The following is a 14,608-nucleotide window of genomic DNA, read 5'->3' on the forward strand; positions in this document are numbered from 1 at the left end:
TAGCTGAAGCTCCGGGATTGCAGTCTCTTAGAAGAAAATTGCCTGTGCACTGACAGAATAAGTGGGGAAAAAACATTAAATTGCAAACTGAATGCTCGGCTGTATGATTAATTTCTTCAAATGCCGCAAGTGTATTTTAATTACGTTAGTGGCTATTAAATGTGTCCTGCTGCTAAACTTACAGTCATTCTGCATAGCCTGCCCCTGCCTTGAAGTAATTTGAATTACAGGATTAGTTCTTTTGTCCGGTGGCAGATACTGCCCTCATCAAACTCGTTTGTTTAAGGTTGCTATTGTGTTGGGTGGATATTGATGAAAAAATGCTGCTGACATATACATTCTAGTCTCTCACAAGGCTGCTAGGTTGTAAAAAGGGACTTTGCAAGATTCAATATGTGCACTGACTAAAGTTTCCAAATTAATGTGAGATAGTTTTATTTATTCATTTGTTCAACATTGAATCACTGCTCTGGTAGTAGGAAGGTAGCATCCCTCAAGGGGTTTTACTGTACTGGAGGATGTAGCCATATCCACAAATAGGGGCAGTGCACTATAATAGTTGCATTCTCTACTTCAGTAACTGGGAGAGAAGAGAGAACCCAGACTTGGGAGTCAGAAGTCTGGGATTGGAATTCTAGTTCATCACTTACACTTGTGTAGTAAGGCTTTTGACACAAACAAGCTAATATATGTGAAGGCCCTTGGTAAGCCATAAAATGATCTATAGTGTTCATTATTATTATTTGTATTTTTAAGACCAGAATTTTAGAAAATATATAAAAATGAACAAAACTAATTTTTATGTTATTGCCATTGCTGCTTTTTGGGTGAAGGATGTTTTTGTGGAAAGAAGACAGGCTTTTTGGAATCCTGTTTCCCTGAGAAATCCCATTTCCCTCAGAAAATAGAAATAATCAGAGAAATATTTTCACAGGATCCCACCCCCTTCCTGCATCTCTGTCTGTACATGGTACCTTTCTCTCATTTTTACAGACAAACTGTCTTTGTACCAACTAAGACCAACCCATCTGTTTGTCCTCCAGATCTCACACTCTTGCTTATTGATATTTTTCCTGCATCATGAATTTTGCTGTCGATTAGATTTATCAGCACACAACATGCTTTTATTTTTCCGTCATAAAAACCGTTTGTTTCATTTGGTTTTGGGGGATTTAGACCCGCTAAATCCTGTTACCACCCCCATTTATTTCCCTTTCTTCAACATGTTCAAGAGCTGCCCGTATTTGTTTACACTTCCTCTTTCTTTTCTTTCTCTCTCTTTTTTAAAAGATTTTATTTATTTATTTGTCAGAGACAGAGAGATCACAAGTAGGCCGAGAGGCAGGCAGAGGCAGAGGGAGAAGCAGGTTCCCTGCCCAGCAAAGAGCCCCGATGTGGGACACGATCCCAGGATGCTGGGATCATGACCTGAGCCGAAGGCAGCCGCTTAACCAACTGAGCAACCCAGGTGTCCCTCTTTTTTCTCTTGAATTTGAATTCACTTAATGTGGGAATTTACCTCCATCATTTCACAGAAACTATCCTGGTGATGTTATCAGTGCCCTCCAGTATTTTACGTTTATCAGTTTTATCGGCTTCCTTCTTTTGTCTCTCTCTCTCCCTCCTTCTCTCCCTTTCTCTCCCTCTCCCTCCCTCCCTCCTCTCCTTCCTTTTAAAAAAGATTTTTATTTATATATTTGACAGAGAGCAAGAAAAAACATGACTTGGGGAGAGGGAGAAGCAAGACTCTCTGCTGAGCAGGGAGCCCAATGCGGGATTCCATCCCAGGACCCTGGGATCATGACCTGAGCCAAAGGCAGACGCTTAACCAACTGAGCCACCTAGACGTTCCTGTTGGTATTCTTTAATCCCTGCTAATTGCTTTTACAAAAATCAGTTTATTTTCCCTTTTCCCTTTCTGTTCTCTTCCTTTTTAAAATTGTGTTATTGCTACATTGACAAAACTTGTAATTTTTGCACATTAGTTTCTACCTTCATCCTCACCTTTCTTTAGTCTTCGATGTCCGTGTCTTTTTCAGAATGCCGTTACTTCTTTTGTTGAAATGTTTCCAGTCATCTCTTGGTTGGATGAAACTATTTTCTAGTAGATGTGGTTTGGTTTGTTTTTTAAGATTTTATTTTTAAATAATCTCTACACCCAACCTGGGGGTTCAACTCACTACCCTGAGATCAGGAGCTGCATGCTCTACTGGCTGAGCCAGTCAGATGCCTCTCTTTTAGTAGACGTTCTAAGAAGGTCTCATAGGTAAAGGGTTCCTTAAGTTCTTGGATGTTCAAAATTGTTTTCTAATAGCCTGAATATTTGAAGGAAAAAGTGTCTGGATATAAAATCCTTAGCTTACCATTTCTTTCATTGAACTTAAAAAATAGCCACTACTCTATTATTGCTTTACTTTGTTTGTGGAATTTGAAACTTCTCACTTACATTAAATTATTTTCCCTACAAAGGGAAACATAGAAATAACATACAAATGTTATTTGGCCATTTTGCTTAGATTGCCTTGAGGATTTTCGTTTTCTCTGTGTGAAATTTAATAGCTTTCCTGGGATAGTTCTTGGAGTTGATTCTTTTGGAAGGGGGGCTGATTTTCTCAGGTACCCCTGCTGGCTCTTTCAATGTATAAATTCATATCTTTTTCTATGTCTGGTGAGCTTTCTTAGATGATAACTTTGACAATGTTTTTAGAGAGATGTTATATCCCTTGGCTACCTTCCCTTGTCTGTCCTTCCCCGGCCCTGCAGTATTTTTACAGTCTGCTTTTGCTCACCACCAGGCCTTATGGTAGGTGTCAGGGGGACATGGGAGTTGGCAGGAGCAGTAGAGATGACATCTGTGACTTGGTGATTTTTGTTTTTCTACTTAAAATTGTTTTGAAGTTTGGGTTATCTTCAATCTTCAAGTTAAGTTGAGGGCACTTTTTTTTTCCCCCATTTATTTGAGAAAGAGAGCACATGAGTAATTGGAGAGACAGAGATAGAGAGGGAGAAGCGGGCTCCCTGATTTGGGGTTTGATCCTAGGACCCTGGAATCACACCCTGAACCGAAGGCAGATACCCAACTGACTGAGCCACCCAGGCGCCCCTGAAGCCATGGTTTTCTTGTAGATCAACAAGTCTTTCTTCCCCTCCCTCCCTTCCTTTGATCCATCAATCCATTCATCCATCCAAGTAATCTCTGCACCCAACATGGGACTTGAACTCATGACCCTGGGACCAAGAGTTGTACACTCTACTGATAGAGTCAGCCAGGCACTTCATATTTTCTCTTTTTACTCTTTTTTATTGGAGGAAATATTGGAAGATATGGAGCTAGGCCATCACTAATGGCTTTAGCTACTTCGGAGTTCTGGTAGGAAAAATTTTAACCTCAACAAAACGGTACTCTTTTTTTGCCCTTTTCTCTTAAGGGAAAATTCATATAATATAAAATCAACCCTTAATCATCTTAAAGGATACAATTCACTTGCATCGAGTATATTGACAGTGTTGTGCAACTACCACCAGGATCTAGTTCCAGGATATTTTCATCATCCCAAAAGGAAACCTTATACCTATTAAGGTATAAAATCCCTGTTGTTCCTCCCTCCAGCTCTTGGCAGGCACTAGTCTATTTCTGTGGATTTACCTGTTCTGTTTCTTATAAATGGAATCATGAAATACGTGACCTTTTGTACCTGGTTTCTTTCACTTAGCGTAGTATTTTGGAGGTTCATCAAACTTGTAGCATGTATCAGTGCTTCATTTCCTTTTGATGACCGCACAGTATTCCATTGTGGGGATATACTACATTTTGTTCATTCCTTCTTTAATGGTCATTTGAGTTGTTTCCACTTAATAGTATTGCTGTGGACATTTGTTTGGTATAGTATTTTTGTTTAAATTCCTGTTTGTCATTCTTTTGGGCATATACTTAGGATGAAATGACTGGGTCAAATGGTAGTTTCATGTTTAGCTTTTTGAGAAACAATCAAACTTTTCCCCAGCAGCTGTACTGTTTTATGTTCCCTCAGTAGTGTACTAAATTCTCTGCAGCTCCAACAAAACTTGTTGTTTTCCGTTTCTTAAATTATTGCCTTCTCCCCCTCTTGCTTTTATAAATGTATCTCTTAAATCTAAAGATGAATAGTCTTGTGTTATATTATTTCAAATGCTGGTTTCTAAGTGTTGATTTTTGGGGGCGGGTATTTTTCAAGCATAGGATCAATTCCTTAATGAAATTTCTACTAGAAATTTTGACTTTTCCATAATGATGATGGGATAAAAATGATAACCTGGGGAATCTCATTTGAGAAGAGCTTGAGTGGCTTCTAATTCACATAGATTGTAGTAGACTTGTTATGTGTGCGTTTAAAAAACAAAACATTTGAGTATGGGTGTATGTTGACAGATTTACCATTTGGATTTCTTTTTTCCCAAATAAAAATAGAGTCTCACCAAGATCTTGGACACCTACTGATGATTTTCTCAACTATTTCTTTTTTTATTTTTAGATTTTATTTATTTATTTGTTGGGGAGGGAGGGGCAGAAGGAGAGGGGGAAGCAGACTGCCCAGGATCCCAGGACCCTGGGATCATTACCTGAGCTGAAGGCAGAGGCTTAACCGACTGAGCCATCCAGGCTCCCCTATTTTTTTCAACTATTTCTTAAAATACTAGGTTTGCTATAGTTTGCATTTCATGATAAAGGAATTTTTACAGTGAGAAAGCATTCCATTAATTCTTCTTTGTCTGATGTGCATTTATTTTGCAGGTACCAAAGACATTGGGATTATTAAGGATGTTAAGTGTCAAGTTTTATAGTCGCCCAGGACAAGAACAGGTAACTCATAAGCTTAACGTGTGCTTCTCAGATATTTTCACCCTGAGTACCTTTAAAGGACAATTGAATGAACCTTGAATATACTTCATCTGGGTGTGCTCTTAATTGCACAGTATATGGGCATATACATAAGTAAAAATTCATGGGACTGTTTGCTGAAATTTCTGGGTTTTACTATATATCATTATCTCAATAAGGAAACTTAAAAAAAAAAAAAAAGAATGAACATAGTCTTTTTAAATCTGGGTCTGTAAGCCAAGGAAATCTCCTGGGATCATTATATTATCTGAAGTTTTTTGTTTTACAATACTTGTGAATTTTATATCCTTGTCTACAACATATACTTTTCAGTTTGTTTTGTTAATTAAAAAAAAAAAAAATGAGATTATTGAAGCTCCTAGAAGAAACAAGCCCTGTTGATTCTGGGCTTCAGGTACCATTGTTATATTGTTTTTTCCTCAGTAAGAGATGCGTGGCTCTGTGGGAAGGATGTTTGTCGGTTTCACTCAGGAGTGGCCCCTGCGGGAGATGGTTCTATTCACTCTGTGTCTGGCTCTTGCAAGAGTCTTGGCCCATATGGAGGCATCAGATCATTCTCCTCCTGTTTTGGGGAGAACCGGACAACCTCATTTTTCTGTTTCTTCAATTTTTTTACTAACGCAAAGTAAATCGTAAGAAAAATACAGAAATCATAAGAACTAGGATGAGCATTTTGTTGCTGGGTTTGTATTTAATATATTTAAAATTTTGAGTTCGTTATTTCTCTTCTCTTGACTTCAGCTAAATCCTATATTCTGGATTGGTTTGGCGCGCTATCTGTAGAAGCAAGCAGTACCACTACCGTTTATGTCTGGAAAGTCACTTTCTTGTTGAATCCCGTATGTTTGTACTATTTTGCAGTTAGCATTCTCTTCTGTCAGTTCGTGGGGTTTGTTTTCATTTTGCAGATGAAGAAACATATGGGAGATCAAGTGACTTGGCCTCTACCTTGTATTTGGTTCTTTCTAATTTACTATGTTGCCTCTGTTGGTCTGTTACCAATTTAGTGCACAAGAGTGTTACTTTGCTTTTTCTCCCTGCATCCTTTCCCCGTTCTCCTTAATACTATTTAAATTACTATCTTTTTTTTTCTTCATATTTTTAATTTAACTTCTAGTTAGTTAACATACAGTGCAATGTTGGTTTCAGGAGTAGAATCTACTCCTAAGTTACTATCTTTAACAAAATTTAAGGGGCTCACTATGTTTTTGTTTTTGTTTTTAATTTCATTTTGTTGACTGTAATAAAACAATAACATGTCATTTCAGTGTTTATTCTTTTTTTTTTCAACCAATCAGCAAACACTTCCTTTGAGCCTGGGCATAATGTTAGAGCAGAGAATAAACAGGTGAATAAATGGCATTGTATTTCCTCAAGGAGTCCTCAGTGTAGTGGGGGAGAAGGTTAGAGAAGCGGTGAAATAGCACAATATTACACATTTTCTGACCCCTTCTGTCACATCATATGAAGTACCACTGAGGTGTGGAAGAGGGAGCCTTTCATTCTGGAGGGGATAGTTGATTTGGAAGTAAGAGTTCCTCATGCAGAGGGAGGAACTCTGGGCATTTCCAGGCTGGCAATATCATGTGGCAAGTTCTGGAAGGGTCAGAGAGCAGCGCTGGGACTCTGGTTGGCTGGGCTGTGGGACCCACAGACGCTCGCTGTTTGTATCTGGTGCTTACTTCACTTGGACCAGCGTAGCTGTAGTATGTTTAGAACAGGAATTATTTGGGAATTGCTACTCATGCGTCTCCTTTGTATTATATCCTGTGTAATTGTTAGATACTATGTTTATTAGTTGATTTGGGATATTAATAAGCAAATGTAACTGTTCAACCAGTATAGAAAGACCGTTTAAAAAAAAAAAAAACAAAAAAACCTTCTTACCACCCGGGAACTTCAGTTGTACATTGCCTTGACCCTAATATTGGCAGTTCTCTTGTGTGGAACGTGACTCTTTGTCCTCAATCAGAGTACCCTCTGTGATTGAGCACAAAGGAGACGCAAACAACTCATTTCCTTATATTTTGATCTATCTTAATGGCACATTGTACCAGGATCCTTAAAAAGATGTTATGAAATTATTCTTAAACCAATGCCTTCAGTAAATATCTGAATGTTACGTGCTACCTTATTTGTACCTGATGGTTCCTAGCCCGGAAATAATTATGGGGGATAGATTTTTTTTTTTTTTTTTTTTGCGCTGTAATTGTAGAGCTGAAAGGCCTCATATGGCTTATCTAATAATTTCCTATTATTGTGAAAGCTTTCTTGTACATACAGCTTATATGTACTTTCACATGATCTCACAGGAAGCTTGCATTATTGGCATTATGATGCCTATTTTATTTTAATTCAAATATAGTTAAGTGTTGTGTTATTTCAGGTGTGCAGTATAATGACTCAGCAATGTTATCCATTACTCTGTGCTCATCATCAGCGGACACTTTAATCCCCTTCACCTATCTCACACGTTTCCTGCCTCCACACCTCCCCTCCGGCAGCCACCAGTTTTGCTCTGTATTTAAGAGTCTTTTTGTCTCTTTTTTCTTTGTTTTATTTTTTAAATCTCATAAAGTGAAATCATATAGTATTTTGCCTTTCTCTGACTTACTTCACTTAGCGTTATATCCTCTAGATTCTTCCATGTTGTTGCAAATGGCAAGATTTCATTCTTTTTGTGGCTGAGCAATATTCCAGCATTTACAATATACTGCATCTTCTTTATCCATTTGTGTATGGATGGACACTTGGGTTGAGTCCCTAGCTTGGCTGTTTTAAATAGTGCTGCAGTAGACATAGGGGTGCATATATCTCTTTGAATTAGTGTTTTCATTTTCTTTGGGTAAATACCCAATGGTGGAATTACTGGATCACATGGTAATTCTATTTTTAATTTTTTGAGGAACTTCTATACTTCGGTTTATTTCTGGGCTCTGTATTCTCCTCCATTGATCTATGTGGTTGTGTGTGTGTGTGTGTGTGTGTGTGTGTGTGTGTGCAGGCACACGTGTGCGTGTGTGTGTGTTGGTACCATACTGTTTTGATTCCTATAGCTTTGTGTTATATCTTGAACTCTGGGATTGTGATACTTCCAGCTTTTTTCTTTTTCAGGTTACTTTAATTATTTGGGGTCTTTTGTGGTTCCATATAAATTTTAGGATTATTTGTTCTAGTTCTGTGAAAAATGCTGTTTGTTTTTTGATAGGGATTACATTAAATCTGTAGGTTGCTTTGGGTTGGGTAGTGTGGACATTTTAATAATATTGGTTCTCCCAACCCATGAACATGGGATATCTTTTAATCTGTTTGTGTCATTGTCTATTTTTTCACCAGTGTTTTATAGTTTTCAGGGTACAGGTCTTTTACCTTTTTGATTAAGTTTATTCCTAGGTGTTTTGTTGTTTTTGTTGTTTTGGTGTTGTTTTGGTAAATTAGATTGTTTTCTTTTTCTTTTTTAAGATTTTATTTATTCATTTGAGAGAGACAGCACAAGCAGGAGGAGAGGCAGAGGCAGAGGGAGAGGAGAGGGAGAAGCAGACTCCCCACTGAGCTGGGAACCCAACATGGGGATTGATCCTAGGACCCTAGGATCATGACCTGAGCTTGAAGGCAGAAGCTTAACCATCTGAGCTACCCAGATGCCCCAGGATTGCTTTCTTAACTTCTCTTTCTGCTACTTCATTATTAGTGTATAGAAACGCAACAGATTTCTGTATATTTTGTATCCTGTGACTTTACTGAATTCATTTATCAGTTCTGGTAGTTTTTGTGGAGCCTTTTGAATTTTCTATATATAATATCATGTCATGTACAAATAGTAAAAATTTTCTACTTCTTTCTTACCAATTTAGATGCTTTCTATTTCTTAACTGATTGCTGTGGCTAAGACTTCTGGTACTATGTTGAATATAAGTGGTGAAGTGGACATCCTGGTCTTGTTCCTGGTCTTAGAGTAAAAGGTTTTCATCGTTGGCTATGATGTTCATTGTGGGCTTTTTGTAGATGGCCTTCATATGTTTCCAAATAACCAGCTGCTGGTTGTCTGGCATATAATATTATCTTTCAAAGAATATATTAATAAAAGCTATATATGTTCTTCTATAAAGAATATTGGCTTGGAAAATTTTTTTCCCAAGGACTTTCTCTTTCCTACAGACTTTTGCAGTGTTTACCCCGCCTCTGCTGCTCCCAGGTTTGTTAGCCATGCTTTTGAGAATGATTGATTGATTGATTGGGGGGGGGTCAGACTTATAAACCATAATGGGCAAGAATATCTCTGGGACTTCTTGAGGGCAGAGGTTTATGTTTTGCTGGTTCTTGGCTCCCCAGAGTGTAAAATGGCGCCTGGCACGGGATATTGTATTACTGAGTTTATTCAATAAATAATTGTTGAATGTTGGAAGGGCAGGGCTTATGAATTCACCTTTAAGGCTCCGTAGTAATTCAGAACACTCTCAGTGTATGCACTACAGTTCAGTACTTTAATTTTAATAAAGCTTGTATATTTGAAAGGTGTAATGAAATAGGAAATCACTCATTTTTAATTGTTCTAAGTAGATGATATGCAGTGGAAGAAAGTGAGGCAATTTAAACTGATCTCAGTATAAAGATCTGATATTTAACATTTAAAAGAATTATGGTTTTAGAAAGGACAGTTAAAAGTTTTATTGCAGTGTTGAAAGCAGGCACAATTCCACTCTAAATATTGCTGCCAGTAGTAGAAGGCTTTAATTAGTGTTTTTAATTAAAAAAAAGATCAAATGGACGTTTGAGCTAGTGGTTTAATAAATGAGAAATAGAGGTGGAAGTTAAAGTCCTGTTCATATTATTAGTTTTAGTAGTATTAGGATCGCATTACCACGCAAGAGAATCCATGAGGTAAGAGGAAAGTACCTTTTGAAAAGTTTTGAGAAGAGATTTGAGACAGGGAGGTAAATAGAATTGATCATTAAAAGGGCTGTAGATTAATTTCTGGTGGAAGAAGACCATCTATTGTGTAAATGGTCTTTGTCAACCAGCTTACTTTGTCCCATGTTGCCTACACAAGCTGATAACAACTTACCAAGTAATTATTTAGTGAGACTGCCTTTCAGTGGCTGCTCACAGAATAGAGTAAACTAAAGCAGGTAGTAAGTGATAGTCATCATTTTCTTTCTCATTTTATTTGCCTCACCTTTATTGAGGTATAATTCTAAGATATTTAAACTATACAGTATGATGATTTGGTATATATGTGTACAATATGAATGGATTGTCCCCCGTCGAAGTCACACATTCATTACCTCACATATTTACTTTTCTCTTCTGTGTGTAAGGATGTTTAAGTCCTACTCTCTCAGCAAGTTTCAGTTACAGAATGCAATGTTACCAAGTGTAACCATCATGTTATACAGTAGATCTTCAGAACTTCTTATAACTGAAGTTTCTACCCTTTTACCCAACCTCTCACTCTATACTTCCTCCCTCCCCCAGTCTTTGGTAGGCAACTAGTTTCCTACTCTCTGTTTCTGGGAGGTTTTTTTGTTTGTTTGTGTTTGTTTTTTCTTAAGATTATACATAAGTGATGCCATGCAATATTTGTCTTTCTGTGTTTGATGTATTTCACTGAGCACAATGCCCTCCACGTTCATCCATGTTGTCACAAATGACAGGATTTCCTTCTTTGTTTAAGGCCAAATGATACTGTGTGTGTGTGCGGTCCACATTCTCCCCAGCCTTCCTTCCTTTCTTTCTTTCTTTCTTTTTTTAGATTTTTTAATTTATTTATTTGTCAGTGAGAGAGAGAGACTCACAAGCAGGCAGAGTGGCAGGCAGAGGCAATGAGAGAAGCAGGCTCCTCGCTGAGCAAGGAGCCTGATATGGGACTCGATCCCAGGACCCTGGGATCATGACCTGAGCCGAAGGCAGTGGCTTAACCAACTGAGCCACCCAGGCGTCCCTCTCCCCAGCATTTCTTTTTGATGATAGCCATCCTAACATGTGTGAAGTGATATCTCATTGTGGTTTTGATTTGCCTTTCTGATGATTAGTTGAAAACTTTTCATGTACTTTTTGGCCACTTATGTGTCTTTTTTTGAAAAAATGTCTATTCAGATGTTTTCTTCCATTTTTAAATTAGGTTATTTGGGGTTTTTGCTAGAGTTGTTGGAGTCCCTTGTGTATTTTGGTTTGTAATATCAGATATTTGGTTTATAAATATTTTCTCCTATTTCCTAAGTTGTCATTTCATTTTATTAATGGTTTCCTTTGCTGTGTAGATGTTTTTAACTTGATGTAGTCCTGTTTGTTTATCTTTGTTTTTTTTGGCTTTGCTCTTGGTGTCGAATCCAAAGAAGTCATTGCTAAGACCAGTCAAGGAACTTATCCCCTGTTTTCTTATAGGAGTTTTAGGGTTTCAGGTCTTATGCTCAAGACTCATCCAGTTAGAGGAGATTTTACTGTATGATGTACATTAGTGGTCCAGTGGCTCTCCAGTTTTTCCAATACCATTTATTGAAAGAGTATCCTTTCCCCACTGTGTATTATATTGTTGGCTCCTTCATTATAAATTAGTTGACTGTCTATGCATGGGCTTATTCTGGGCTCTCTGTTCTGTTCCATTGATCTTTGTGCCTGTTTTTATGCCAATACGGTATTATTTTGATTAACATAGATTTGTAACAGTAGTTTGAAATCAGAAGGTGTGATGCCTACAGCTTTGTTCTTTTCTTTTCTTTTTTTTTTTAAGATTTTATTTATTTATTTGTCAAAGACAGAGAGCACAAGCAGGGGGAGAGGCAGGCAGAGGAGGGAAGCGAGCCTGATGCAGGATTCCATCCCAGGGATCAGGACCTGAGCCGAAGGTAGCTACTTAACCAGCTGAGCCACCCTGGCATCCCAGCTTTTCTTCTTTCTCAAGATTGCTTTGGCTGCTTGGGGACTTAGGATCTTTTATGATACCACACAAATTTTAGGATTATTTTTTATGTTTCTGTGGAAAATGACATTTGAATTTTGGTAAGGATAGCATTGAACCTATAGATCACTTGGGACACTATGGACATTTTAACAGTATTTTTTCAATCCATGAACATGGAATATCTTTCCATTTATTTGTATTCAGTTTCTTTGATCAGTGTTTTATGGCTTTTCTTATACAGTGCTCTCACCTCCTTGGTTACATTTATTCCTAAGTGTTTTATTCTTTTTGATGCTAGTGTAACTGGGATTGTTTTCTTAATTTCGCTTTCTAATAGTTCACTGTTAGTGTATAGGAATGCAAGTGGTTTTTGTATGTTGATTTTTGTGTCCTGCAGCTTTACTGAATTTGTTTATTCTGACAGCTTTCTGGTGGAGTCTTTAGGGTTTTCTATATATAATACCATGTCATTTGTAAAGAGATATTTTTACTTCTTCCTTTCCAGTTTGTGTGCTTTTTATTTATTTTCTTGCCTAATTGCTCTGGTTAGGATTTCCAGTCCTATGTTGAATAAAACTAGCAAGAGTGGGCTTTTTTTTTTTTTAATAATTTCATTTTATTTTTTCAGTGTTCCAAGATTCATTGTTTATGCATCACACCGAGTGCTCCATGCAGTATGTGCCTTCCCTAATACCCACCACTAGGCTCCTCCATCCCTCCACCTCCCTCCCCTCTAAAACCTTCAGCTTGTTTCTCAGAGTCCACAGTCTCTCATGGTTCATCGCTCCCTTCAATTTCCCCCAGTTCACTTTTCCTTTCCTTCTCCTAATGTCCTCTATGTTATTCCTTATTCTCCACAAGGAAGTGAAACCATATGATAATTGACTCTCTCTGCTTGACTTATTTCACTCAGCATAATCTCCCATCCATGTTGATACAAAAGTTGGGTATTCATCCTTTTTGATGGCTGAGTAATATTCCATTATATATATGGACCACATCTTCTTTATCCATTCATCTGTTGAAGGGCATCTTGGCTCTTTCCACAGTTTGGCGATTGTGGCCATTGCTGCTGTGAACATTGGGGTACAGATGGCCCTTCTTTTCACTACATCTGTATCTTTGGGGTAAATACCCAGTTGTGCAATTGCAGGGTCATAGGGTAGCTCTATTTTTAATTTTTTGAGGCATCTCCACACTGTTTTCCAAAGTGGCTGCACCAACTTGCATTCCCACCAACAGTGTAAGAGGGTTCAAGAAAGGAAACAACAAATGTTGGAGAGGATGTGGAGAAAGAGTGAGCTTTCTTGTCTTGTTCCTGCTCCCAGAGAAAAAGCTTTCTGCTTTTCACTGCCAAGTTATATTTTCTTGACCAACATTCCATCTGTTGTAATGATTAAAATAAACATGACATTCATATTTGAGGAATATAAAAAAAATTCAGACACATTTTAAGTGAAGTGAAAATTACAGCTCAATTTTATTGCTTTTGGAGCTACCTAATTCAGATAGAGAAGATGAGACCAAGATTATTATTCACTTATGCTGAGAAATCTTAATATAATATGAGGAATAACAGTTTGAAGGTTTAAGGTTTATTTTTATTGTGATGTGCAGTTGATTGAAAAGCCATTTCCTCTTACTGCCAGAGCACACACTCTGAAATTCTCTCCCTGGCCAACCAGGGAGCATTCAGACTTCTAAATCTGCAGACTCTGTTCACAGAATTTAGCCCGGATTTTCTAACTGTGGCTTTGGATCTTGTATAACAGTTACTGTCAGGATAATAAATTATTCCCTGAGCCAGAAATACTCTGTGCTATAGACACTCAGAAATGTTTCTACAAATAAAAGAGGAGTTTTTATTTCACAAGGAAAACACTGTGTGTCTCAAATAACATAGGTGACTTGTCTATTGCTGACTGACTGTAGTTCAGCTGCCACTGAGAACCGTCTCTTCTCACTGAGCATGTGTATGAAACTTAGATGATTTGGGGCTTTAAAGAGGTGTGTGCTTAATGTATACACATCTCATGTCTAGGATCTGCTTGAAAACACTTTAGGGGGGCGCCTGGGTGGCTCAGTGGGTTAATCTTCTGCCTTCAGCTCAGGTCATGATCTCAGGGTCCTGGGATCGAGTCCTCTCTGCTCAGCGGGGAGCCTGATTCCCCACCCCCCATCTCTCTCTCTGCCTGCCTCTCTACCTACTTGTGATCTCTCTGTGTCAAATAAATAAATAAAATCTTTAAAAAGAAAAAAAAAGAAAAGAAAACACTTTAGGGGAAAAAAATTCCCACGATTATTGTAGTGATTTGAGAAGGATTCGTGAAACAAGTATGGAATGTTGATATTTGTTTATAAGCTGGTTGTTGGGCCCATGGGTAATCATCATACCATAATTTCTACTTCTGTGTCTGTGTAAGTGCACATTTCTACAACAAAATGCTTAGAAAAAGCAACACTAAGTTTGCAGTGTGGCTATCATAGTTTCAAATAAAACTAAGGGGATTTAAGAACTCACCAGGTTAAAAGCTAGTGGTAATATTTTAGTTAATATATTTACTATTTAATGTCTAAGAAAGAAAAGAAGGAAGGAAGGGGGGCGGGGGAGAATGAGTAAAACAAAGGATGATTTAGCAGCTTCATTCGGTGTTTTCTAGCTCACAATGCTGTTGTTAAATTCTTCACATTATTCAGTATTTGTTGTTGTTGTTAAAGAGATTCATAAACTTCCTCTTTACTTTCAGAGCCCTTTTAGGGGAGTTGGTTAATGAAGCATTTATAACACCTGGGAGTGATCATACAGATCACTCGTGACTGATTATGTA

At 37.8% G+C, this 14,608-nt stretch overlaps 1 protein-coding gene across 2 annotated transcripts in view; it reads left to right on the forward strand.

Moving 5' to 3' along the window:
* LOC111154100 (neuroblastoma amplified sequence) overlaps positions 1–14,608 on the forward strand; it is a 333,307-nt gene that overhangs the window by 52,824 nt on the left and 265,875 nt on the right. For both annotated transcript variants that reach the window (XM_022513484.1, XM_022513482.1), the window contains exon 11: positions 4,772–4,840. In XM_022513484.1, the coding sequence (XP_022369192.1) occupies positions 4,772–4,840 (69 nt within the window). The remainder of the gene's footprint in view (positions 1–4,771; positions 4,841–14,608) is intronic.

This window comes from Enhydra lutris, unplaced genomic scaffold (genome assembly GCF_002288905.1).
Source record: "Enhydra lutris kenyoni isolate GAN:26980312 unplaced genomic scaffold, ASM228890v2 scaffoldscaffold35, whole genome shotgun sequence".
NCBI classification, from domain to species: Eukaryota; Metazoa; Chordata; class Mammalia; order Carnivora; family Mustelidae; genus Enhydra; species Enhydra lutris.